A 27,517-nucleotide genomic window follows, 5' to 3' on the forward strand; every position below is an offset into this window, starting at 1 on the left:
CCCTGGCCTCAAGAAAATCTTTTAGTAGCAAGGTTAAGTTTAAACAAGAACAGTTCAGAATTCAAATATTGTTACACATTACAAGCACAATCTGATTGATTTGAGCAAATCAAGAAGCTATGCTACACTGAAACTCCATGGAATTAGAGGACTGATTTTTCAGCTTCGAAATACAATCTTGCCAATCGCGATGATCGGAATCACTAAATTCAAACAGCTACTACTCTCACTAATTTGCACTAAAAACAATATAATACAAAGGGGCAAAATTTGCTGGCTCTAGTTGACAGTACCATATTTATCGTACACTGAAAATAACTTACAATACACGATATGACTACAGGTCGTTGACATGATCAACCAGCTTAAGTCCCCAGCTCATGTCCTCGCAATGCCTCACATGAGGAACAACAGCACCAGTGTCAATCCCAGTTTTCTTCTTACAGTCGTAGAATGGAGGGGCATGAAAACAAGGCTCCATTGACATGGCTCTGCGACAAGGTGGATCAGGGGCTGTTGCGTTTTCTGGCTTGTACAGAATCCATGGTTTCAATCCGCCAAGTCCTTGGGCTACATATCCGAAAGTTGACCATGAACTTGTAACTAGTTTATCAGTCAAACTCAGTAGGTACATTTCTGCCCATGCCTTCTTGTTCTGCATCTTTTTCTCAGTTTGTTGGTACTCTTCATGACTTGGCTGATAAACTCCAATTATTTCACCTGTTACAGTTGGATGCTCCCAGTAAATGTCCCTAACTTTATCCAAGTAACCGGAGCTTAACGATGTCATGAGTACAGCTTTGGTTTTTTGATTGGTAGATGGGATGATGATCTGATCGTTTTCATCAACTTCTGGTAGCAGATTTTCCTTCATTGTACAAGCTAATATCTGATCTAGTACATGTTGAAAAGGCCCAACTCCAGTATCAAAGACTCTGATCTGGATACCTATTTTTTCATCTGCTTTTGCTAAATATGCTTCATAGAACCTAGTGACGAGGCCCCAAATGGAATTCGTGGGGTAGAAGAGATACCGACCTAAGAAGTGGAAAACAGTTTCTTTCTCTGGGAAGAGACTATGTAGTTCTTGCTCAAAAGAGGGTATCAAGAAGAGAGAAGGAATAAAGTAATTATCTGTTTTTATAATTAGCCAATCTATGTTCGGAAAAGCAGCTTGATCTTGCTCACAAAAAAATAGCTTGTCATGATCACCGTAATCATGGGCTAGATGAAGATACAGAAAAGGGGTGACTGAATGATCTAATGTGGCATTCTTCACTATATTTCCGTAACTATGAGGAGAACTTTGGTCAAATTTGTCAAACTGATTAGTGACTGGAAAATCTAATGGAAGTAACCACGACGTTTCAGGAAATGGCTCACAGAACAGATCAGCCATATCAGCTCCACGGTCAACAAGAAGAACTCGATTTGTCAAAAGAGCATATAGAAATGCAGAAGCTAAAGTTAAAATCCTGTTCCCTAAACCACTATAAGATATCCAAACCACATACTTACAGTCAGACTCAGAGGGATTAGGCTGTTGTCCAGCCCTGAGTTTTTCCACTGTTTTGTTGTATGACATGGTATAGGGTCCACACCGTTTGAGATGAGATTCATAGCTTCGTAATCTGGATAGAAGGTAAGAAGAAGGTTTGTATTGTGATTCTTTGCGATAAGATCCTGAATGGTGTCTACTAAGACAAGATTTTGCATCAAAACCACCAGGAAGAAGGCCCCCAAGCACTTCATCATTCCACACCTCAAACAAATGGGAGGATTCACTTTCTACCCTGGTTTCTAAAACAAGAGTACATAAAAAGATGTAAGTAACTGAATAAAAGTTTCAGAAAAATGCCATCTTTGTTAGCTTATATTAACATTTTATTACATGGCCGAGACCGAACACGAGTTGTAATAATCTGTAGTAATCTTTTACTGTAGATAATATCTTCAAGCTAGGACATTAATGAAAACATAAGTAGGAAACACACAGAAACTATTTAGCTTATATTTCTTGCAAAATTTTAATTCAAATGCTAATTCTTCTATAGTTCTATCCCAAAATATCTCCAAGAAAAAGAAGAATGTGATAAATTAAATTGGTGAATCAGTAACCCGATGCATTAATTTATAGCATATAGTAGATGGGGCGCTAAGTTTCTTTTGTTAACATACTTTAGCTATTTCATTAATTTGACATACAAAAAAAGACTGTTTGCAAAAAAGAATTTGTCCGGTACCCCTATTACAAGTCCTATGTGCTCTTTCTAAATTCATAACTGTAACTCCTCAAAAGCTCATTCCAAGGTGCTGTACTGCTGTGTATGCTCTAAAAGCTGTGACAATCAATAACAGAGACATTTCAATTCTAAATTGCCATGTAAGTCCCTAGGACTGCTGAAATTCTGATTATATAAACTATTAATTACGGAGAAGTGAATCGTATGAGAAAATACTTGCCCTGCCGGCTCATAACAAACCACCTAATTATCTTTCATATTTTGTTCTACACTTAAGAGTTACATCCACATGAGGTGTGCGAATCATAGCTGGAAAATGTAATTGTCATGATTATGCATTCATGGAAACAGTTTCTCCACTCCTATGAGTAGAAATAAGCTAGCCTTGCCTGCATTAGACTCTCCCTGTACCCTGCTTTTAAAGCATCATATTGACTATTAAGTACATTGTCTTCTGTTCAACTTTTCATTACATCCTCAGCATCTGAAACATTAAGCCACAACGGTGGCACCATCTTCATGACACGTTGACAGCTCAATTCCCAATAATTGGCAATATCGTTAAACGGTTTAGCAAATTGGCCATCAATTAGCTAGCACTGTTTTGTATGTATTCTAAATACTTGTATCAACTTACTAAGTCTAATTCTCTTATTAGAATACAGACTTAGTATAAATAAAGAAACTTCAATACTCTCATTCTTTTAAATAACTCTAGTATAATAATGATTGACCAGCCTAATGAACATACAGTTTCACATTAATATACATAAACAGAAGTAACAAATAAGAATCAAAACAGATTTAAGCACATAATGAAAATAAAATATCACAAAAATGAAAAAATAAGAATCAGCCATATGTAAACAGTACCAATGTGTTGTTGTTGAGGAATGAACTCATCAATAGGCCTAGCTTCAGCAACAGCCCAAAGAGAATGAGAAGTAGAGTCTTTCAAGATCAAAGAAAAAGAGAAAAAAACAGAAAGGCCCATCAAACAAACAACAAAAATCCCCATGAGTTTAAGTGGATTCAACCCATTTTTTAACTCCTCAACTCTGGACTCAAGGTCATTATGTCCATTAGGATCTAAACGATCTGCAACTCCATTAGAGCTCCTATTATGTCTCTTCATCATAACAAAACAATAACTAGTAAAATCAAAAGGGTTGTTTTAGTTTGCGAAGATGTCAAATGGGTCGAAGAGAGAAGTGAAAAAGGTGAAGGAGAGTGGCGTCGGTTTGACAAGTACAGACAGTAAAGAGAAGTGGTGTGCAGTAGAAACACTAGTAGTGAAGTGTTGCGCTAGTTGTTGATGTCCATGATTTAAAGATTTATGATTAGCACATGGTGAACGAGTCACAGATATTTATTGTACCGAATCATATCAATCCCACCGACTCGTAAATTTATCTCAAGATTTATTTCGTTGTGCTCGTCCACGTTGTGTTCTCTATTAATCAATCATCTAGTTATACTTGTACTTGTAGTTTATATATCAAGAGAATGGTCAAATAATCCCAAAGCTATTTTAAAATGACACATGATATATTTTAATTGGGTATCATACAATTAATTAAATAAACTGCATATATTTACATCATCTCATCAATTAAAATAATTCAAAACAATACATCACCATTATCATATCATTTTGAAATTATTTTTTTAGGACAATTCTAACCCAGACACTACTCTTGTTGTTACGCCCATGATTCAGTAGATGCAAAAACACCCTTCGATCGTCCAAGAACTTCCTTCGGTCTTAACCTGAAAAAGAAGAGAATGCTAGGGATTATCTCTCGATTCACATCCCGTATGAGAATCAGTAATCTGAGTTTAGGATAGGTTTGAGAATACCAAAAAGTAATAGAGTGTTGAAAAGGAAGAGAATGCGAGAGATTGCCTCCCGATTCACATCCAGTATGAGAATTAGTAATTTGAGTGTAGGATAGGTTTGAGAATGTTAGGAGCAATCGATGATATCAAACGGAAACTATCAGAAGTTTACATCGACGGATGTTGATATCGACGGATAAGGACATCGATGGATGTTAATAATCGACGGATGATGATGTCAACGGATGATGAAATTAGTATTTGTCACGTCAGTTGATCTCCGAGAAGGAAAAGGAAACAAGAACTCAAGGAGGTGAAAGAATTTATCTCAGAAGCCATTGTATATGTTTCCTTGTTGTTGATAGAATAGGATTCCTTATACATTGTGTAGCTGTACTCTATATAAAGCACATATTAGGTTCATGCTATAAGCATTGCGACATCATTGTTATATCTTTCGCATAACCTATCAGCTCTCAAGGATATTTTGTTCATTCTTTCGATAGAGTACGATTGTAATAAGTTTTTATCAGTTACTATAAAAACTGTTGAAGGTTTGTCGAATTAATTGAATCAACTGTATTCACCCTCCTCTCTACAGTTGATTAAGGCCTAACAATTGGTATTAGAGCTTACTGTTAACGTACAAACAGTTTAAGATCTGAAAATCAATCAACCATGTCAGACAAAGAAGAAGAACCACAGAATTCAAATCCGAAGCCACCACCCCCGCCACATCACAGATAAGCAGCAACATGAGTATGTATGAAGCAATCAAGGTGCCTATCCTGAAGATACATGAATATCCAATATGGAAAGTTAGGATAACCATGTGTTTGGAAGCCACATATCCTGAATATCTGAACATGATCTATGATGGTCCTCATTGACCAATGAAGGTAGTTGTTTCGCTTGCAGGAGAACCAGAGAAAATGATAGACAAAGACAAGAAGGACTACACTCCTGAAGATATCTCATCTATCATGAAGGATGCTAAGGTCAGACACATCTTGCACAACAGTCTTGATAGTGTTATGTCCAATAGAGTCATTGGATGTAAGACAACAAAAGAGATATGGGATGCTTTAGAAGTAAAGTGTCAAGGTACAACTGCTATCAGGGAGAACAGGCGGACAATACTTACTTAAGAATATGAGCAATTTGACTCAAGGGACAATGAGTCCTTAACTGAGTTCTATGACAGATTTCAGAGGTTGCTGAATGACATATCCCTTGTCAACAAAGAATATGATTTGGAGGACTCAAACCTGAAGTTCCTACTTGTTCTCCCTGAAAAATGGGACTTTAAAGTCACATCAATAAGGGATAACTATCAACTTGATAACACACCTCTAGATGAGATCTATGGAGTTCTGAAAACTCATGAACTAGAGATGGAGCAAAGAAACAAGAGGAAATGATCAAAAGTTAGACCAGTTACACTCAAGGTTGAGGAGAAGCCAAAGGTGAAAGTTAGGAGGAAAAGCTACTCCAAAAGGAAAACCATGATTGCAAAGTCAGACACTGAATCATCAAACTCTGATGATGACTCAAATACTGATACTGAATCATATACTGACAATGATCATAACAACAATGAAGATATGGATCAAATGGTTGCCTTACTGGTTAAAAGCTTTAAAAAGATGGTCTACAAGAATTTCAGGAAAGGGAGAAGATTTTCCATAAAATGTTCCAGTTCCTCAAACTCTGATAAGAGGAACAACATGAGAAATACTGATGGAAAGGAATCAAGATCTGGAAAACTTGACAAGTCAAAAGAGAGATGGTATAACTGTGATGGAATTGGACACTTTGTAGCTGACTGCAGAAAACCCAGGGCTGAGAAGAAACAAGCCTTTATCTCAAGGAAGAGAAACTGTGATGATTCATCAGATTCAGATGATGTAGTCAATTATGCTCTCATGGCAAAAGCTGAAGCCGAGGATAACATTGCTGAATTAAAGGTACCTCAGACTACTCTAACTTTTGATACTGATGATATCTATGAATTAAGATTATTTCTTAAGTCTATGCATGTTAGTTTTAGGGATCAAAACTTGGAGAATAATAGAATCAAGAGTGAAAACTCTGTATTAAAGAAAATGAATGATTACTTAGAAATTGAGTTTCTTTCCATGCTAGAAATTTAAAAATAACGAGATAATGCTGTTTATATTAAAGAAAAATTGTTAGAAAACATGCTTATCTAGAGAAGGAGCTAGCTAAAGAAAGAGAAGTCATTAAACTTTGGACTAACTCAGGAAAGTCAACTCAGGAAATTTTAGAGAATGGTTGTTGGGGATCAAGATTAGGATATTCAGCTAGATCTAATTCTGATAGGAAAAGTGGAAAAGAAACTGAGATAACAGAACCAATAAAAACTGATAGCAAGGTCGAACTGAACAAGGTTCAAGTAAAGACCATTAACTTTAATCCTAGTGCTAATACTGTTAAGTCTATCCATGAGGAAGGTACAACCTCAGCACCTAGATCAAACTTAATTACTGAAAATAGTGAACAAGTTCACACAAATTCAGTAAATATTGGTTCAATGACTCAGAAATAGCTTAAGCAAAAGATGAAGGATCTACACATGTAATACAAGAGGAAAAGGTCTAGGAAAAATAGGAATGGCAAGATAGGTGTTAATAAGATTGGAAATTATGTAACCCCACCTAATGTACCTAGAAAGACCTGCTCAAACTGTGGTAGCACTAATCATCTTGCTAACTCTTGCAAGAAGAATACAAAGATAAATAATGTTTCTTCCAAATCAGAGTTTAGGAATAAAATAGTATGATATAAACCACAGAGTCCTTGTTTTCATTGTGGAAGTGTTTGACATTCTATCTATACATGTAAAGAGTCTCACAGTTTGTATTATGATTATTATAAACTGAAACCCTCTTTAATTAAAGTAAAATTTGTTTCTGCATGTATAAATACTGATAGTAAGAATGTTAACATAAACTCTGATAAAAAGTCTTATGCTGCATATGTTAACAAACTTAAAAAGGCCAAATGATCCAAGTAAGTTCGGGTCCTTAAAAACACTAGCTGATTCAAATTATTGATTGCAGGGTGACAGGAGGAATGTTATAGTCTTGGACAGTGGATGCTCAGGACATATGACTGGTTATAAATCCCTGCTATCAGAATTTGAGGAGAAGGCTGACCCAAGCGTTTCTTATGGAGATGGCAACTTAGGAAAAATCTTGAGATATGGAAAAATCAAAGTTGGAAATGTCATCATTAAAAATGTAGCTCTAGTTGCAGGACTCAAGCATAATCTAATCAGCGTGAGTCAAATCTGTGGTAGAGGTTACCATGTCAACTTCTATGAGGAGCATTGTGAAATTGTCAGCAAGTCTGATGGCAAGATTGCATTGACTGGTGTAAGACATGTTAGTTTATATGAAGCCAGGGTCTCCACAAGTATTGATAATTCAAAAGTTTGTCTATTGAGTAGAGCATCTGTGGAAGATAGTTGGAACTGGCATAAAAGACTTTCTCACCTAAACTACAACAATATCAATGAACTAGTGAGGAAAGATCTTGTTAGAGGATTGCTCAATGCAGTTTTTACTCCTGATGGCTTATGTGACTCATGCCAGAAAGCCAAGCAAAGGAAAATTTCTTTCAAGCGTAAAACTGAATCCTCAATTCTTAAACTATCATCTACTTCATGTTGATCTCTTTGGTCCAGTGAATGTTATGTCAATTGCCAAGAAGAGGTATGCACTCGTAATTGTTGATGAATATACAAGATACACATGGGTGTATTTTCTGCACACCAAAGATGAATCTTCATCCATTCTTCTTGACCATGTAATGGAGCTGGAAAAAGAATCAACATACAAAGTGAAGATCATCAGAAGTGATAATGGAACTGAATTTAAGAATAGCTCTATGGAAGAGTTTTGCAAACTCAAGGTGATAAAACAAGAGTTTTTTTGCTCCTGGAACTCCACAATAAAATGGAGTTGTTGAAAGAAAGAATAAAACTCTGATAGAAGCTGCAAGAACCATGCTAGAGGAAGCAAGATTGCCTACCTACTTCTGGGTTGAGGCTGTGCAAACTGCTTGCTTTATACAAAATGCAACATTGATCAACAAGCTTGGAAAAACATCATTTGAGATGGTGAAGGGAAATAAGCCAAATTTGAAGTTCTTTCATATTTTTGGTTATAAGTGTTTTGTTCTCAAAACTCATCCGGAGCAGCTAACCAAGTTTGATCTGAAAGCTGATGAAGGAATATTTGTGGGTTATCCGTTGACCACAAAAGCCTTCAGAGTTTATAATCTGAGAACAAGAACAATCATGGAATCTATACATGTGTCTTTTGATGACAAGAAGATAACAGGTCTAGAAGATACAGATGACCATGACAAATTGAGATTTGAAAATGAAGTACCTTATGCTGAACTTTTAAATCCTGACTCTGATACAGTAAGTCCTGATTTCACTCAAAGCTACGAGGTTCCACAAAACAGTGGAAATGCTTCTAACACTGAAGCATATGTTGAGGGGGAGTAACATGACTCAAATCCAGAGACTACAACAAGTGATTCATCTCAAGAGACATCAGTAGAAAGATCATCAGACTCATCTTCTTCAAATTCTAATGAGTCAAATACTGATAACAATGGGAACACTGATTCAGGGGAGCATCAAGAAACAATAGTGGTATTAATCAAAGAAATAACAGAGAGTTCATGAATCAAGGGGAGGTTCATCTTCAAGAAGTCAACTTCCATTTGCAATAAAATGATCTAAGTCACACACACCTGACTTAATCATTGGAAACCTTGACAGTGGTGTAAGAACAAGAAAAGTCACTCAGAATGAATGTCTCTATCATTCTTTTCTATCTCAAACTGAACCTAAGAAGGTTGAAGAAACTCTACAAGATGCTGACTGGGTCACAACAATGCAAGAAGAGCTTAATGAGTTTGAAAGGAACAAAGTCTGGACTCTTGTGCCAAGACCAAAGAACAGATCTGTAGTTGTCACAAAGTGGGTGTTCAGAATCAAAACTGACACTGAGGGAATTGTTACAAGGAATAAAGCAAGACTGGTTGCAAAGGGTTACTCACAACAAGAACGCATTGATTATGATGAGACATTTGCTCCAGTTGCAAGGCTAGAGGCAATAAGAATCTTTCTTGCCTATATTGCTCACAAGAAGTTTAAGGTGTTCCAAATGGATGTGAAGAGTGCATTCTTAAATGGAGAACTCGAAGAGGAAGTTTATGTTGAACAACCTCCAGGGTTCATTGATCCAAGGTATCCAAATCATGTCTACTTACCGGATAAAGCACTCTATTGACTGAAGCAAGCTTCAAGGGCCTGGTATGAAACACTTGCTCTATTTATGTTAGAGAGTGGTTTCACAAGAGGTATAATTGACAAAACTCTCTTTTATAAATACCATGGTAAGGACTTGTTATTTGTACAGATATATGTTGATGATATCATTTTTGGATCTACTAATGATAAACTTTGTGAGTGATTTGCAAAGCTAATACAGTCCAGGTATCAAATGAGTATGATGGGAGAACTGAGTTATTTTTTGGGGTTACAAGTTAAACAGACTAATGAAGGAATCTTCATAAATCAATCCAAATACACCAGGAATCTATTCAAAAGATTTGGAATGCTATATGCTAAATTGCATCAACTCCCATGGCCACTACAACTAAGTTAGTTTTAAATACTGGTTCTTCAGTAGATATAACTAACTACAGAGGTATGATTGGCTCACTCCTGTTTCTGACTGCTAGTAGACCTGATATCATGTATGCTACCTGTCTTTGTGCAAGGTTCCAAGCTGATCCAAGAGAACCTCATCCATTAGCTGTGAAAAGAATTTTTAAATATCTCAAAGACACCATGAATCTGGGATTATGGTATCCTAGAGATTCAGACTTTAAGCTAATTGGATATTCAGATGTTGATTTTACAGGATGCAAAATAGACAAGAAAAGCACTTCTGGAAGATGCCAATTTCTTGGTGGCAAATTACTTTCTTGGTACAGCAAGAAACAAAAGTCAATTTCCACATCAAATGCAGAAGCAGAATGCATTACTGTAGGAAGTTGTTGTGCTCAGATTCTATGGATGAAGAATCAATTACTAGATTATGGGTTAGACTATTCTTCTATTCCTATATATTGTGATAATCAAAGTGCTATTACAATGACAGGAATTCCAGTACAACATTCAATGATAAAGCACATCAATATCAGGTACCGTTTCATAAGGGAACATGTGGAAGCTGGTACAGTGGAACTGGTCTTTGTTCCAGCAGATCAGCAAGTAACAGATATATTCACCAAACCACTCTGTGAAGCTACATTCACAAGATTGGTGAATGAATTGGGAATGATTTCAGGACAACTCTCAAACTCTGATAATTACGTCTGCTGATATTTTTGAAGCATGATATCTTATTATTTGTCAGTACTTGTTAGATACTGATTCTTGTGCTAAATGATGATGCCATGATAACATGCAAATTGTGCTAAATGATTTTATGTGAAAACTGTATGTTAAACTACCGATTATGCTTACATGCTCTGTTATTAGTTAAACTTGTTTTGACTAATAGGTTTTGTCAGTAGTTGATGAATTCTGATATTGGTCAACCCAGTTTTGACTGATAAGTCCTGATATTCGTAATTAAAATACTGATAATGATCAAAACTTGATTGGTTGTTATACTTCATTGATTATTTTGAATTTGTTAAAAATAAATTATTAAGCAGTATTTTAATTATATAGTGAGATAATGGATTATCTTTTAATTGCTTAAATGGGTTATTTACTGATGCAAGTATCTTGTAATACTTGAGTATTTACATTGGGAATAGGAATCTGAAGAGAGAGATTACTTTTTGTTTACCTAGATACGCGTAATCGTGTATTTGCATTATGGTCAATTATTACATAATTAATCAAAAAGTCCCTTCAGTTTCTAAACCTCCCTGCTATAAATATAACCCTCCACTCTCAAAATTTCTCACTGCCTTTTTACTCACAAATTCCAAATATACTCATTTTCTTAATTAAGAATCTATGGCCAATGTCTATTCCCTTTCACATGGAGTTTACCGTCCAGTGGCAATTCCTGAATACGGAAGTTTGTATTTCGACATCGGTCAACTTTGGGTAGTCTTCCACGGCCAAGATTATTCTCTCTCTGAGATCCAACAGTCGATTCTTGATCGACTGAACTCAAATGACACTTAGTCTCTTCATTTCTTCAGACTAGTCGTCCGCTTTGAAGAGATGAGACGAGCTGATGTGGCTGCACAATAGCATCTCGATGAAGAACAACATCGCCTCTTATGGTTGGCATTGCAAGAAAATATCATTTCTCTTGCAGGTTCTGTGACGCTCTCAATCTCGGGGTTAGGAAATGAGGATCACACACCTTTAATCTAATAATTAAATAAGCATAAACCCCGATTAACTACTAACATGATCAAACATGATAAAGTATGAGACAAGATTACGACTACCAACCATAAATAACTTACAACCCCAAAATAATATTAAATAATCATAATCGATCCCGGCTTGGAACCGACATATAACCCATTATATCTTTACAACTCTCTGGCTAAGCGCTTGCTCACTCAAAAACATCACTACCTGCTCTGGCAACCGGAAGCCCTCAACACGATAGGGACCACCAGGTACGCTCTTACGAGCAGTGTGCCTAAGCATGACCATCTTCTTGCTTAACTGCCATGGTTAGATTAAAAACAAACATATGAGTATAAAACTCAGCAAGTAACTATACCGTAGTTTTACGATATAGAATCCACAATATACTTTACCAATCTCAGGGCATTCTACTTTATCAGTTCTAGGTGGCAGATTTCTATCTTTCGGGTTATGAAGGAAAAAATTGGGGCTTTCAAGGAACAAGGCTCAAAGCAGGGTGAAATCCGACATTCATCACAAATCATTAAAGGATCAAAACAGATCTTTCAAAAAAAAGAAAGCGACAATCTTTTCATTATATGGAATCAATTATATGATCAACAGAATAAAATCAGGGTTAACGAGTTATAAGCTGCACAATATCACAATCAACTCTTTTCAAAGCAATATAAACCATTTTCATTTTCAAAGAATCAATTACTGAGTAGGAAATTTCAATTCCTTTTTAAAAATCAATATGGAACCCTTGATTGGATCACTTTATCTTTCATTTCATTATAATACGGGTGATCAGCCCGTACCGACCTCCATCCGGTCTTTAAGGTACCAAATGGCATAGTTTCAGCCTTAAACTGGACTAGCCCCGCTAGCCTCTTACTATGACTGGACTAGTCCCACTAGCCTCTTACATCCCAATCCAATCCATCAGGAATTCGTTTGAAAAACCTTGAGTTGGAAAAAGTAGGTTTTCTAAATTCATTTTAGCATTACCAAGAATATGAAATCATTCGGACTCTTTCAAGTCGAAACTCATTCTTAGATTCAATTTCAAGAAATCAAAGTTAAGGAAATGAATCAAGGATAAGAAGGTGCAATTCTAAGGATCTTGAATCAATGATAACAAGGTACTTAAGTTAGAAGAATCAAAATTGTTTCAAGGATCAATAGGGAATATGGTGATCAAGGAATGTAGCATCATTACAAGGGATTTGTAAAGGTACTTATAGGGTTTATAACAGTTCACGATATAACAAATATTTTGAACAGGAAAGATAGGTTACCAAAGGGTTGAATCAATAAGCTTATCAATAACAGTTTTACAAGATCAAAGACAGGGTATCTCAAATAAATAACAGGGGTTCATTCTTTTAACAGTTCAATACTCTACATGACATGAACAATATCCTCTCTATAACTATTTACACAAGTAATTAAAGTTACTTGCCTGAATTCGCTTTCCTGAAGGTTGAACTACTGCCACCTAGTATTTCTTTCCCTTTCCTAGCCTGAATGCCCTCACGCTCCGAATCTACAATCCAAAACCAAAACCTTAATTAGTTCTCAACTCACGTTCCCAGAACGTTCACTCAATACGATAACTCGATTATACTCTTGACTCAAATATACGAGTATAATTTATACACATATGCACATAGCACATAACACATTCCTTTCTCATAGCCTTTATATCTTTATATACTCAATAATCAACTTATACTTGCTTAACCTTAACTATTCTTCAAATCACACTATTATAACTCATACGAGTGTATGATTTATTCATAACTAAATCTTTACGACCATAACTATCACGTATAGTTCTTTAATATTCAACAACTTAATTCCCCTTTTTCTTTTATTCCTTAATTCGAACTACAACAACAATCAAACAAACAATAAATCACATATCTCCTAGAATTTCACATGCAATCACTTAGCAAGGTAATGGAACCAAATCAATCGCTTTTATACCTATATTCCATTCGGCTATAACCACAAAACATAACCAAGTGTACTCAATTTCAATCACACATAATCAAACACAAATAAACCTCTTTTGGTAACATGCAAATTACAAGAGTCACTTACGCAATCAAGCTTCATCCTTTTTAATCCAAAAAAAAACCTGAATCATAATCACATTAAGAATCGAAAATCAACACCTTCTTTCAATTATCAAAAATTTGAACACAAGCACCATCCAACATTGACATGCAACCAAGTTCTCCTTTCAATTATCACTAGCAACTAATACCATTAGCATATAAACTCACAAAATCAACTTAATTCTCTTTTTAACCATAAGACCCATTCAGGTTTTTCAAGAAAACACACATGCAAAGATCAATTTTGACATGCAAAGTTTTAAATCACAATTTCAACTTGTTTTAAAACTTAACTTAAACATTCAACTCATTTTCTTTACAAATCAAACTAAACTTATTCGATTATACTCAAATCTTACATGCAATTATCAATTCATCTCTTTAAACCAATAACCATTCTAATTTCCCACTATTATCCTAAAACAATAATCCACAATCACTTTAATCAACAAAAATCAACTCAATAACTTCCGAAAACAAAAACCCATTCGGTTTTTAAGAAATCACCACATGCAAACACCGAAAATGAGTTTTATGACTACTAGAGTTCAGTAATAACATCATCACTCACCACCGGTTCACCAGAGTTCATCACCGGTGGCGGTGGCTTCACGGTGGTGCCCTCATTCGAGGGTGTCCAACCATAAAACCTCCGATTCACTTAAAAAAATGCAGTAACACTACATGCAATATGATTTCATCATAAAAATTACAGAAACAAGAATTGATCAAGCAAAACTCGGGCCTCGGTTTCAAAACCGAACCCAAACACACATACACGCACTTTGCATGCAAGCATAAGCACACACATGCATATGAATTGAAGCTCATATATGGAACAAAGATGAAGATTCATGGAGGATTTCAAAGAATTAGAGAGAGAGAGAGACAATATACCGAGAGGAAAAGAGAGAGAGAAGAGAGAGCTTCGAGAGTGAGAGAGAGATGAGAGAAAGTGAGAAAACAAAAGAGAGAGAGAAGAACCGGGTAAAGGAAGAAAAGAAGGGGGGGGGGGGAAATGGGTTTTTATAATAAAAGGGCAGGGGTACTTTTGTAACTTACAAATCCTTCTTTCCTTTAATTCTCCTTTCTCTTTTATTCAAAAATCAAAAATGAATTTAAATAATGAATAACTCTCTCAGAAAAGATGGGTATGCAAAGACTGATAATTTTAAGACGTAGATCTCAAAATTAGCTTTCCAACCATTACTCATAATAAGATTTTGAGCGTACGGTTGATTTTATATGATTTTTATGAGTTCGTACTAATAATAGTATTTTATCACATAAAAATCAATTTAAAATGTAACGATCATAAAATAAATCCGTATATCATTTTTAGAAAGTCTTTAGGACTATTTCAAAGATAACAGAACAAATCTCATGCCTTTACCTTACTCAGATAATTTTATAAAAATATGCGAAGGTTAAATAAACCTTATTGAAAGCAAGTAATTCCCTTAAATCCATAAAATATTAACAGATCACATAATCATGCATACAGACAAGCAAACACATATATGGACACATCACAATTCATGTCTGATCATAAAAATTGTCCTTCTTTAATATTATTCCTTTTTACGCGTACCGGGTCACGTTCAGCCTGACGGCCCGACGCTCAGTGTTTCAATCACGCTTCACAATATCATTATCGATCGAAACGTCATTATAACGTATTACTTTACTCAAGCATTTCATTTCATATAATAACATATAATTCACATTTTAAATACTTTAATCCCCTTTTTAGGACGAGTTCCGTTCTACCTGACGGCCCGACAACACAGCTTAACTCCTGAGCTGACTCTTTAAATTGGAACGCCTCTATTTACGCTCCTAGATATTAATATACATTAAAGACAATTAACCAACACTTAATCACATAATTCATATTTACAACACATTAATCATATTGTATTCTCTTAATTACGTCACAAAATTCTCGGTCGTTACAAGTTCTATGTCCCAGATCTTTTATCGGAGGTCGATGAAGAAAATGGAAGAAGAAAAGAAGAAGAAGTCAGAATAGTTAGATTCTTTAGGGTTTTGTTTTTAGAATTCTATAAAAATCTTGTACTCGGCTTCTTAATGATTAATGAAATATTCTATCTTCTTTGATTCTTAAGTGACTACTTGTTTACCTTCTTGTGTGTGTGCTTAAATGCCTTTAAATGTTATATCCAAATCAGTATTGCATGTTAAACTTCAGATATTTTTAATAGTGCATGTGATTAAACTAATCTCTATTTAAGTTCATGTGATCACTTCAGTACATATTGAGCATACTGTAGGAGGTAACTATTGTTCAAGAAGAAATTTATGGAAGATTTAATTCTTAGTCAATGAGGATTATTATCTTTGAGTGTTACATTCTATCTAGAATCTTTGAATTTTTTTTTTCTCATCAAGAAAGTTTTTCACACTCATTTCTTAACATTACATATCTTAGATCTTAAGTTTCTTCTCACAACTGAAACACTTGAATTTATTTCTCAAATGTAGCCAAAAATCAAGTGACATAATTCTTGAATTGTGTTCACCACTCAGAAACAACATTTAGTTGGTTAGAGACTACTTGCTGAGGTAGATCTTAATGATACTAACAGAGACACAGAGGTTTCATCAATTTTTACCAAAGACTCTGTGATAGCTTTCAATAAACACATTCAAGTGTTAGTTCTTTGCAAGAAGGACAAGGTTTGAGATCATGGTACATGACGGTAACCTGATCAAATCCTCTCCAATTCAAATGGAGGTTCTCATTATTGATGTACAACAATTGTCATAACCAAAGTATCAACTGTGAGCTTAGTTGTGTATTCACAAGGTATAAATACTGTTATTACTTTATCAACATTTACTCTAAATACTGATCTAGTTCTTTTAGCATTTATAATATTTTTCATGATATAAATCATGTTGGCATGATTACTCCTAGACCTTAATTAAGGGCCACCTCTAGTTGTATGACCACAAATCACCCTTCTTTAGCCGCCTCTTATTTCTATAGGATAATCTTTCTGAGCCTTTTTCTGTGAGATGTATGAAAAGATTGAGAGAAAAACAGAATTTAAGAGATAAAAATCCTTCCTAGCAAAAGGAGAGGTAGATGAGAGATAGAATTTAGTAATCGTTGTGAGGAAGCTCTGACTATTTAAAGTCATGAGATGTGTGGTGTGAGGAGTAGTGAGACTGTAATATCTGGGATATATCGTTTCATTATTTTTTGCCAATAAATAAATATTATGCATATTCAGTATTGATTCTATGAATTATTTGTTAAGTGGTATATGTGTTTGGATGTTTAAAAATAATATAAATTGAGTATTTTAATTTTTATATGTCCAAAATAAAATATAGATAATTATCATATCTTCCTATTTATTTTTATGATGATTTATGATTTTATAGGAAATTTATGGATTTAATAAATTCTTTTTTCGAGTATTTATAAACTATTTTATATAATCGGGAACCAGTCGACTTCACCCGTTTTTACGTTTTTATAACCCGAAACTCTTCCGAGAACTCCTTCCTAACCTAATTGCAATATTCCGAGCATTTTCCATGTTTCGACTTTTTCGATCCGGCGTACGGTTTGTCCTGTGCGGGTCCCGGCGCAATATTTTCGATACAAAATTCGTTTCGGTAAATCAATAAAACTCGTATTTTCGATCAACGGGATCTTTTTATTAAACTATTACAATTATCACATCGTAATACGTGTAACCAGGCGCTTAGACCAAGACCGCAGTACAAATTGTACAGATTTGGATAATTATCCCAAAAACCGGTACCGTTTGGATCTGTTTTTATAAATAAACGTATTATTTTACATCCGGAATGATCCAACGGGATACTAATTTTCCGTAAGTATAAATAGCCTTTACCGTAATTATTTCCGTACCGAAAATCATTTGCAAACCAGTAAAATCTTTATAAAACAGAGAAAATACTATATTTATATTTCATTCTTCAAAATTAAACTCAAATTCGGAGGCGTTATCGATATCGGATTTTGGCGTGCATATACTCAAAATGAAGCTATTGATTTGTACTTTCAGAATCATCCATCAAAATCACTGCAGAAATCAAGGTTTATTTTCTATATTTTTATTTATTTTCGAATTATTATGATTAAAATTATAAATTTTTGTTCGGATGACTGTTTGGATGATTTGATAATTGCATGTTGTAGAGCTTGTTTTCCTGATGATTTTGATATGTTATATGACCGATTTGGAGTTCAATAACATGTTCAAAAGTGAGTTTAATTTTCGAATTTTGAAATTAGGGTTTATACTCGTTTGAATGTTCTTGATTGAATTTGGGGGTTTCTTATTTAGGGATTTATAGACGTTCTAGATGGGTGGGTTTTGTTCCCCTTGAAATTTGTAATCGATTCGTATATAGTTGGTTAACAGGCGATCCCTGGTTTGAACGGAGTTGTCTTTTAAATTTTTTGCCGGTTTTTAATCGAGCTCGCCAAAATTCTATTGAGTTTTCGCCGGAAAACACTGTCCAGGGGTTGTAAACCCGAACTGAACCCATCTCTGAGTTGCTGTTGTGTTAAGGAATTGATTGGAGTGTAGAAACTAATCAAACGATTCCGTGTTTGTCTGAATCAGCCTCGCCGGATTCTTTTCCGGCCGTCGTGTTCTTCAAAATCCAGGTGACCCATTCAGGTCAATTTTGACCCAGGGTTTGACCCGATTTTGATCCAGATTTTTGTAAAATCAATTCTTGATTCCTGTTTTTACAGTTTAGTCCCCCAGGGTTTTCAAACTTTGCAAAAATTTGATTTCTGTTTCAAAAACTTTTAAAAATCAGATTTCTTTTATAAATTCATTTCCAAAATTGAATTTTATTTTCAAAAATTCTAAAAATCATTTATTTTAATTCCAAAATTCGTTTTTAATTTAAAAATAAATCTAAATTACTTAGTTAATTAATTTTAATTAATAAATAATTTTAACTAATAATTAATTGATTAATTGATCAATTAATTTAAATATTAATTGATTAATTAGTTTAATTATTTATTAATTGATTTTAATTGATTATTTAATTAGATTTAATTATTTTTAAATTATTTAAAAATTCCAAAAAATAGTTTTGAGCTTTAAAATATTATTCTAAATTGTTTTCAAGGCTTGATAATTATTATAAAATTAATTTGAATCCAGATTTGGCCAACCGAACCCTGTTTATTGCTTTAAAATTCATCCAACGACCCATTTTGACTCCGAAAAATGTTTTAAAAATCATATTAAATACCTGAAAGAGTGTTTATGACCCGAGACCTCTTTATAAATGGAAATTCATTAGTTGTTTGACGTTCTATGTGTTATACGTGACTTGTTTGTTGGACTATTGATCTATATGATCGGTGTTTATTTGTTTTTAGCATAACCTTCGATTCGTTAATCGGATTTGGGTAAAACGAACGGTAGATAGAAGTATATACCGAATAGAATCATATGAGTTGCGTATCAATAGATACTTATGATACGTGAGCAGAAGAAGCAAGGCGTAGGAAAGGGTAACAAGTAGTCGAGAAGTAGGAGATTGTGATCGGAAATTTGTGAAGTATAGCGAGCTAATATCAGGCAAGTGTTCTAAACTTTCTCGAGATATATATTATGAATAGTTGATAGTTCTATTTTATATTGCAAGTGCTTTGAAGCACTGAACCCTAAACCTTGATTCCAGTTATTGATCTTTGAGCCATACCTTATTCTTTATGAACCATTGATTACAGAATACTTAAATACGAACCACAGCTATACGATACTACTCCATAAATACATACAAACTAAATACTGAGCACTGAACCAAGATTTGCTTATATTCTCCGAACATTATAACTTATACATTGAAAGACCAAATCCTTGTATCCTTGAAACTTTGATTCTTTTGTTATCCGATTCTTCCACCAGCTGATAGCCATTCTTTGGAATTGCTATTTTATTTCCTTGTGAAGACTTAAACCCATCTCATGATTGAAATACCCCATGTTGATTATGATTATGTTTATTGCTTTACATTGTTTATACTGTTATTGTGATATAATTGGTTTGTTTTATAAAATTATGGACCATATTCGTGGTCAGACCAGATTGGTGGTCAAGTTAGGCCAATGTGTGCCTTGGATCCAGTAATTAGAGCAGAGCTGTACGCCTTGCTCGGGTTTAGTGCGTGACTAATCAGTAGCCTAACCTTGGTTTTTTTTAAATGAAAATATAATATCCAATTCTGAATCATTATTCATTGTTCACTTGATACCTCAAATCATTTCACTTGATCATTTTATTCTCAGTGTTGTCACTATGACTAGCTGAGTTAGTTAGCTCATTTGTGCGATGTTGTTTATGTTCTATTCCAGTTAAGAAGGAACTGGTTAATAGCGAGGATCCCCAATCCGGTACGAGAGCTTGGGGTCCAGGTTGATCGAGTTAAGCTAGCCGACAACTTTTGGAGTAGTTTAAGTTTAATAAAGTTTGTAATAATGTTTATTAATCAGTTGTGAGTTTGAATAGTTGGGATTCGGGCATTTGTAATATAAGTGTGTGTGGCTTGTGTGCATACTTTAACCTGTTGCGATCCGTGGTAATTGGTAAGTAGGGTCACTGCATATTATTATTATCTTTATTATTGTTATAAAACAGGTTATAAATAAGGTGTGTGTGTGTGTGAGTGGACCCCAAACTTCTGACCCGGGTTTGGAGGGCACCACAGGTTTGGTATCAGAGCTACAGGTTATAAGTCACTGACACAAGCCTAGATTGACGGGAATGGGTAGAGGGTTAGGATTAGAATTAAGAAGTAGAAAGATAGAACGTCAAGAGGTTTAGTGCAATGGTATAACAGGTATTAGTATGATTCGCGTCATGGTTCGAGATTCTTATTTTTGTGATATGATTTCAGATAGCAGCGATGGATGACTCTTTCATTCCAGCACCAGCTGATCACTCAGAGCCCTCGGTTGGAGGACCATCTTCGGATCCACGTCCTTTCGTTCCACCAGTGTTGTCTATTTTACCTCCACCTGTGTTGCAGCCCGTACCACTGCAGGCTATTCCACCCCCAGGCATGAGGTCGCCTATCAGAGGACCCCTACCTGTTGATTCAGATTCCACTGGGCATTCAGTTGCGGGTGCCCCATTCCAGTCTACATTGCATAATGTTCCTTATTACCAATATGAGGCTCTTCTACTGGAGCGTGATTCCTTGTTGGCACAAATCCGAGAGCTGCAACATATCATCAGGACTACAGAGGTTAATCGTGGTGTGAGGGAGCTTCGAGAGGAGATTCATGTGACACGGAGGGTTCTTGAGGCTAGATTGCATGGAGCTACATTAACTGGCCCTGATGCATTTATAGGATGGGCTAGCGAGGTGATAAAGGACCTCGAGAGGCTGGGCGGACCAGAATTTCCTTAGAGTTAGAGCCAGAGGCACAGAGATGGAGATGCTAAGCAGTGCTGTTGTGGTTGTTTAGTATGTACAGTAGTGTGTAGTTTGTAATAGTAGACTTTTGGGCTGTATTTATAGACTAGATCTGCTGATTAGTGAGTAGGTTTGTTTTACCCTTTTACTTTTACTTCTGAAGCGTTTTAACGCTTGTACTACCCAAAACTTTTGATTTATATATATCAGTACCTTTTCCTTTCCAGCATTGTCATTTACATTACTGCACCTATTTTACTTTACTTTATTTATTGCATCAGTTATACCACCTGTGATACCATGTACCCTACCCCTTTAATTGTTTACATTCTGTAAAGAAGCATGCAATTTACTTAGTTCAACTGTTACAACTATTTTTAAAAAGAGATATTTATGTTTTATAAAACTTTTCTTTTATGTAAAGGATTTGATTTAAAAGCTAAATAAGTTGTTTGATTCTTTACAGAAAATGCCTCCCAGAAGAAATACCCGCACCAACACCCAGAATGAAGAAACCAACAACAACCAAGACAATACCAACCAGAATGTAAACCCAGGACCCATAGACCCAACAATAGCCCAGATTCTTCAAATCTTGTCTCAACAAACAGTTCACCCGACTCAATAACAACAAAGACAGACCAATCCCCAGGTAACTTTTAAAACTTTTCAGGCGGTGAACCCACCAGAATTCAAGGGTTCCTTAGATCCGATTGAAGCAAATGTTTGGCTAAAGGAAATAGAGAAATCGTTTGCTTCAGTTAAGGTAAAGGAAGAACAGAAGGTTGAGTTTGCAAGTTATTATTTGAAGAATGAGGCCACCTATTGGTGGGAAACTGTGAAGACATTGTAAGGTACAAATGTTATTACTTGGGAGAGGTTCAAAGAATTGTTTCTAAAAAGTATTTTCCCCAGTTTGTTCAGGATCAAATGGAGCTGAAGTTTTTAGAGCTAAAGCAAGGAAATATGTCGGTAGCTGATTACGAGAGTAAGTTTGAAGAGTTGTCAAGGTATGTGCCATCATATGTGGATCCTGACAGGAAGAAGGCCAAGAGATTCCAGCAAGGTCTGAAGCCATGGATCAGAGGGAAGGTAGCCATATTTGAATTGGATACCTATGCAGGAGTTGTACAGAAGGCCATGATTGCAGAAACTAAGAGTGAGATGTCATAGAAAGAAAAGGAAAGTAAGAAGAGAAAGTTTGAAGGGAATGAAGGACAGTCACAACTAGGGAAGTTTCCAAATTTTGAGAAGGGCAAGTTTCAGCCAGGGAGAAATTTTAATTTCAAGAAGCAAAATACAGGCGACGGAGGTCAAGGCAACCGTTCAGTCAATGTGAATCAGCCAAATCATTTGAGGCTAACCTTTATAGATTGTCAGGTATGGGGGAAGAAGCACAGAGGAGTTTGTAATAAGTTGAACGTGGTTTATTTCAAGTGTAATCAGAAAGGGCACTATTCGAGGGAGTGCCGTAACCAGCCAGCGAGAGAACCAGTGAACAAGGATCAGCCTACCCGGAATCCAACAATTAAGGTTCTAGCTATTGGATTTACATGCTTTAAATGTGGAAAGCCAGGACATATAGCCAGGGATTGCAAGACACCGACCCTAGTCAGTAATGCATTGAGAATTATGGGATCTACTCCAGCAGTGAATGAGACTCCAAGGGCTAGAGTTTTTGATATGTCGGTGAAGGACGCTATCCAGGATACTGATGTCGTGGCATGTATGCTTAATGTAAATTCTTTATGTGCTAAAGTGTTAATAGATTCAGGAGCAATTCGATCATTTATTTCTCAAGATTTTGTTAGTAAGTTAAATTGTCCAGTTGAGTATTTAAATGAAGTAATGACTGTGGAATTAGCAAATCAAAAACGTGTATCTGTTAATCAAGTTTATGGGAATTGTGAAATTGAGATTTCTGGTAATAAGTTTTGTGTGGATTTGATACCATTTAAGCTAGGAGAGTTTGACGTTATCTTAGGAATGAATTGGTTATCTAAGCACGATTCCCAAATAGATTGTCGAAATAAGAAGGTAATGGTGAAGACGCCAAACGAAAGGATAATCACATTAAGGGCCAGAAGCAAGCAAAGAAGTTCTTAACGATGATTCAAGCTAAAAAGTTACTACGACAAGGATGCGAGCATTTCGTTGCATTTGTGATTGATAGAAATCAGGAGCCAGCAAAACTTGAAGATATTACGGTCGTCAATGAATTTTCAGATGTGTTTCCTGATGAGTTACCAGGACTTCCTCCAGATAGAGAAATTGAGTTTGTGATCGATTTAGCACCTGGAACGGAACCAGTATCCAAGTCCCCATATAGAATGGCGCCCGTTGAGATGAAGGAACTAGCAAAGTAATTGCAAGAGTTGTCAAAGAAAGGAGTAATCAGACCCAGTGTGTCCCCGTGGGGTGCACCGGTACTATTTGTCAAGAAGAAGGATGGAAGCATGAGGCCGTGCATTGACTATCGGGAGCTCAATAAGCTTACTATCAAGAATAAGTATCTGTTGCCTAGGATCGAAGATTTGTTTGACCAGTTGAAAGGAGCCAAGTACTTATCCAAGATCGATTTGAGATCGGGATATCACCAACTAAGGACTAAGCCATAGGATATACCAAAGACAGCTTTCAGAACAAGGTACGGAAATTATGAATTTTTAGTAATGTCTTTTGGACTGAACAATGCCCCGACATCATTCATGGACTTGATGAACAGAATTTTCAAGGAATACTTGGACAAGTTTGTTATTGTGTTTATAGATGATATTTTGATTTATTCAAAGACAAAAGAGGATCATGCAGAACATTTGAGGACAACTTTGGAGATTTTAAGGAAGAAGAAGTTATATACTAAATTCTCGAAGTGTGAGTTTTGGTTACAGGAAGTTCAGTTCTTAGGACACATAATCAGTAATGAAGGGATCAAAGTGGACCCAGCGAAGATTGAAGCAATTACAAATTGGGAAAGGTTGAGAACACCGACAGAAGTAAGAAGTTTCTTGGGATTAGCGGGATATTATCGCCGATTTGTTCAAAATTTCTCAAGAAATTACAACACCATTGACAAAGCTTACACGGAAGAATGAAAAGTTTATATGGAACGACAAATATAAAGAAAGTTTTCAGGAATTGAAGCAAAGATTAATTACAACACCTGTTTTGTCACTTCCCAATGACCAAGGAAATTCCGTAATCTATAGCGATGCTTTCCATAAAGGACTCGGATGTGTTCTGATACAACATGATAAGGTTATTATGTATGCGTCAAGGCAACTGAAACCACACGAACAAAAGTATCCTACTCATGATTTGGAGCTAGCGGCCATAGTATTCGCTTTGAAGATTTGGTGACATTATCTATATGGAGAAAAATGCGAGATTTATACGGATCACAAGAGCTTGAAGTATATATTCACACAGAAGGAGCTTAATATGAGATAGATAAGATGGTTAGAGTTGATTAAGGATTACGACTGCACGAATAACTACCATCCCGGTAAAGCAAATGTTGTGGCAGACGCGTTAAGTCGAAAAGAAAAGTTGAATGTGTTATCAGTACCCGAAGAAATATACAAGGAATTTCAGAACTGGAATTGGAAATCAGAGTTTGCAAGGCTGATGAAGCGAAAGTGTATAGTATGACTTTCCAGCCGGAATTGTTAGAGAAGATAAGGAAGTGTCAAGAGGAGGTAATGGATCAGAACATCAATCGTTTAGTAGGTGAGGAATTGTGCACGCAAAAGGACGATCAAGGTATTCTTAGGTTTTCTTCTAGAATTTGGATTCCATTAGTAACGGAGTTGAAGAATGAAATTTTATAGGAAGCTCATAATTCAAGGTATTCAATCCATCCCGGGAGTACCAAGATGTACAGAGACTCAAAGGAAAATTATTGGTGGCCAGATATGAAGAGGGAGATTGCAGAATGGGTTAGCAGATGTTATACATGTCAAAGAGTTAAAGCAGAGCATCAGAGACCAAGTGGATTGTTACAACCATTAGAGATTCTAGAATGGAAGTGAGAACATATTTCCATGGATTTCATAGTCGGATTACCAAGGACGAAAGCCAATCATGATGCCATTTGGGTTATAGTGGACATACTTACCAAGTCAGCTCATTTTCCTGCCTATAAATGAAAGATTTTCACTAGACAAGTTAGTCCATATGTACCTGAAAGAAATCGTAGTTCGTCATGGAGTTCCTGTGTCTATCGTATCAGATCGAGATCCGAGGTTTAATTTGAGATTTTGGAAGAGTTTTTAAGAATGTTTGGGAACGAGACTGAATATGAGTACGACTTACCATCCACAGAAGGTTGGCTAGAGTGAAAGAACAATCAAGACAATCGAAGACATGTTACTTGTTTGTGCTATTGATTTTAAAGGAAGTTGGGATGAGCATTTACCCTTGGTAGAATTTGCTAACAACAACAATTATCATACTAGCATTGGGATGCCACCCTATGAAGCTCTTTATGGACGCAAATGTCGATCTCCCGTATATTGGGACGAAGTAGGAGAACGCAAAATACTTGGACCTGAATTGGTGCAACGGACGAAGGAAGTTGTTGAAGTTATCTAGAAGAGATTGATAGTAGCACAAGACCATCAAAGGAAGTATGCAGATCAATCAAGGATATATATGGAATTCGAAGAAGGAAATATGGTATTACTGAAAGTATCACCGTGGAAAGGATTGACAAGATTTGGGAAGAAAGGAAAACTGAGCCCTAGATATGTTGGACCTTTTGAGATTCTAAAGCGTGTTGGCAAAGTAGCTTACGAGTTGGCGTTACCCCCGCACATGGAGCACATTCACAATGTTTTTCATGTATCGATGCTTAAGAAATATAATCCAGACTCCAGACATGTAATCGAATATGAGTCAATAGAACTTCAAGCAGATTTGTCATATGTAGAAAGTCCGATAGAGATTCTAGAAGAAAGAGAGAAAGTGTTAAGAAATAAAGTGGTAAAGTTAGTAAGAGTATTATGGAGAAACCCAAAGGTTGAAGAGTCAACCTAGGAGTTAGAAAGTGATATGAAAGAAAAGTACCCTCATTTGTTTTCTTAGGAGATTCTGAGGACATAATCCTTTTAAGGGGGAAGGATGTAATATCTGGGATATATCGTGTCATTATTTTATTGCCAATAAATAAATATTATGCATATTCAGTATTGAATCTATGAATTATTTGTTCAGTGGTATATGTGTTTGGATGTTTAAAAATAATATAAATTGAGTATTTTAATTTTTATATGTCCAAAATAAAATATAGATAATTATCATATCTTCCTATTTATTTTTATGATGATTTATGATTTTATAGGAAATTTATGGATTTAATAAATTCTTTTTTCGAGTATTTATAAACTATTTTATATAATCAGGAACCAGCCGACTTCACCCGTTTTTACGTTTTTATAACCCGAAACTCTTCCGAGAACTCCTTCCTAACCTAATTGCAATATTCCGAGCATTTTCCATGTTTCGACTTTTTCGATCCGGCGTACGGTTTGTCCTGTGCGGGTCCCGGCGCAATATTTTCGATACAAAATTCGTTTCGGTAAATCAATAAAACTCGTATTTTCGATCAACGGGATCTTTTTATTAAACTATTACAATTATCACATCGTAATACGTGTAACCAGGCGCTTAGACCAAGACCGCAGTACAAATTGTACAGATTTGGATATTTATCCCGAAAACCGGTAGCGTTTGGATCTGTTTTTATAAATAACGTACTATTTTACATCCGGAATGATCCAACGGGATACTAATTTTCCGTAAGTATAAATTGCATTTACCGTAATTATTTCGGTACCGAAATTCATTTGCAAACCAGTAAAATCTTTATGAAACAGAGAAAATACTATATTTATATTTCGTTCTTCATAATCAAACTCAAATTCGGAGGAGTTATCGATATCGGACTTTGGCGTGCATATACTCAAAACGAAGCTATTGATTTGTACTTTCAGAATCATCCATCAAAATCACTGCAGAAATCAAGGTTTATTTTCTATATTTCTATTTATTTTCGAATTATTATGATTAAAATTATGAATTTTGTTCGGATGATTGTTTGGATGAGTTGATGATTGCATGTTGTAGAGCTTGTCTTCCTGATAATTTTGATATGTCATATGACTAATTTGGAGTTCAATAACATGTTTAAAAGTGAATTTAATTTTCGAATTTAGAAATTAGGGTTTATACTCATTTGAATGTTCTTGATTGAATTTGGGGGTTTCTTATTTAGGGATTTGTAGACAGTCTAGATTGGTGGGTTTTGTTCCCCTTGAAATTTGCAATCGATTCGTGTATAGCTGGTTAACAGGCGATCCCTGGTTTGAACGGAGTTGTCTTTTAAAGTTTTTGCCGGTTTTAATCGAGCTCGCCGAAATTCT

At 35.5% G+C, this 27,517-nt stretch overlaps 1 protein-coding gene across 1 annotated transcript; it reads right to left on the bottom strand.

Moving 5' to 3' along the window:
• Positions 1 to 68: 68 nt before the first annotated feature.
• LOC141717731 (galactoside 2-alpha-L-fucosyltransferase-like) lies at positions 69 to 3,636 on the bottom strand. The gene is made up of 2 exons (XM_074519918.1): positions 3,117 to 3,636; positions 69 to 1,800 (listed from the first exon to the last, which is right to left on the bottom strand). Exons 1-2 carry the CDS (start codon positions 3,379 to 3,381, stop codon positions 338 to 340), a joined length of 1,728 nt encoding a protein of 575 aa, XP_074376019.1. The 5' UTR covers positions 3,382 to 3,636; the 3' UTR covers positions 69 to 337.
• Positions 3,637 to 27,517: the final 23,881 nt, after the last annotated feature.

The sequence above is a fragment of the Apium graveolens genome, chromosome 4 (assembly GCF_009905375.1).
Source record: "Apium graveolens cultivar Ventura chromosome 4, ASM990537v1, whole genome shotgun sequence".
In the NCBI taxonomy this organism is placed as follows: Eukaryota; Viridiplantae; Streptophyta; class Magnoliopsida; order Apiales; family Apiaceae; genus Apium; species Apium graveolens.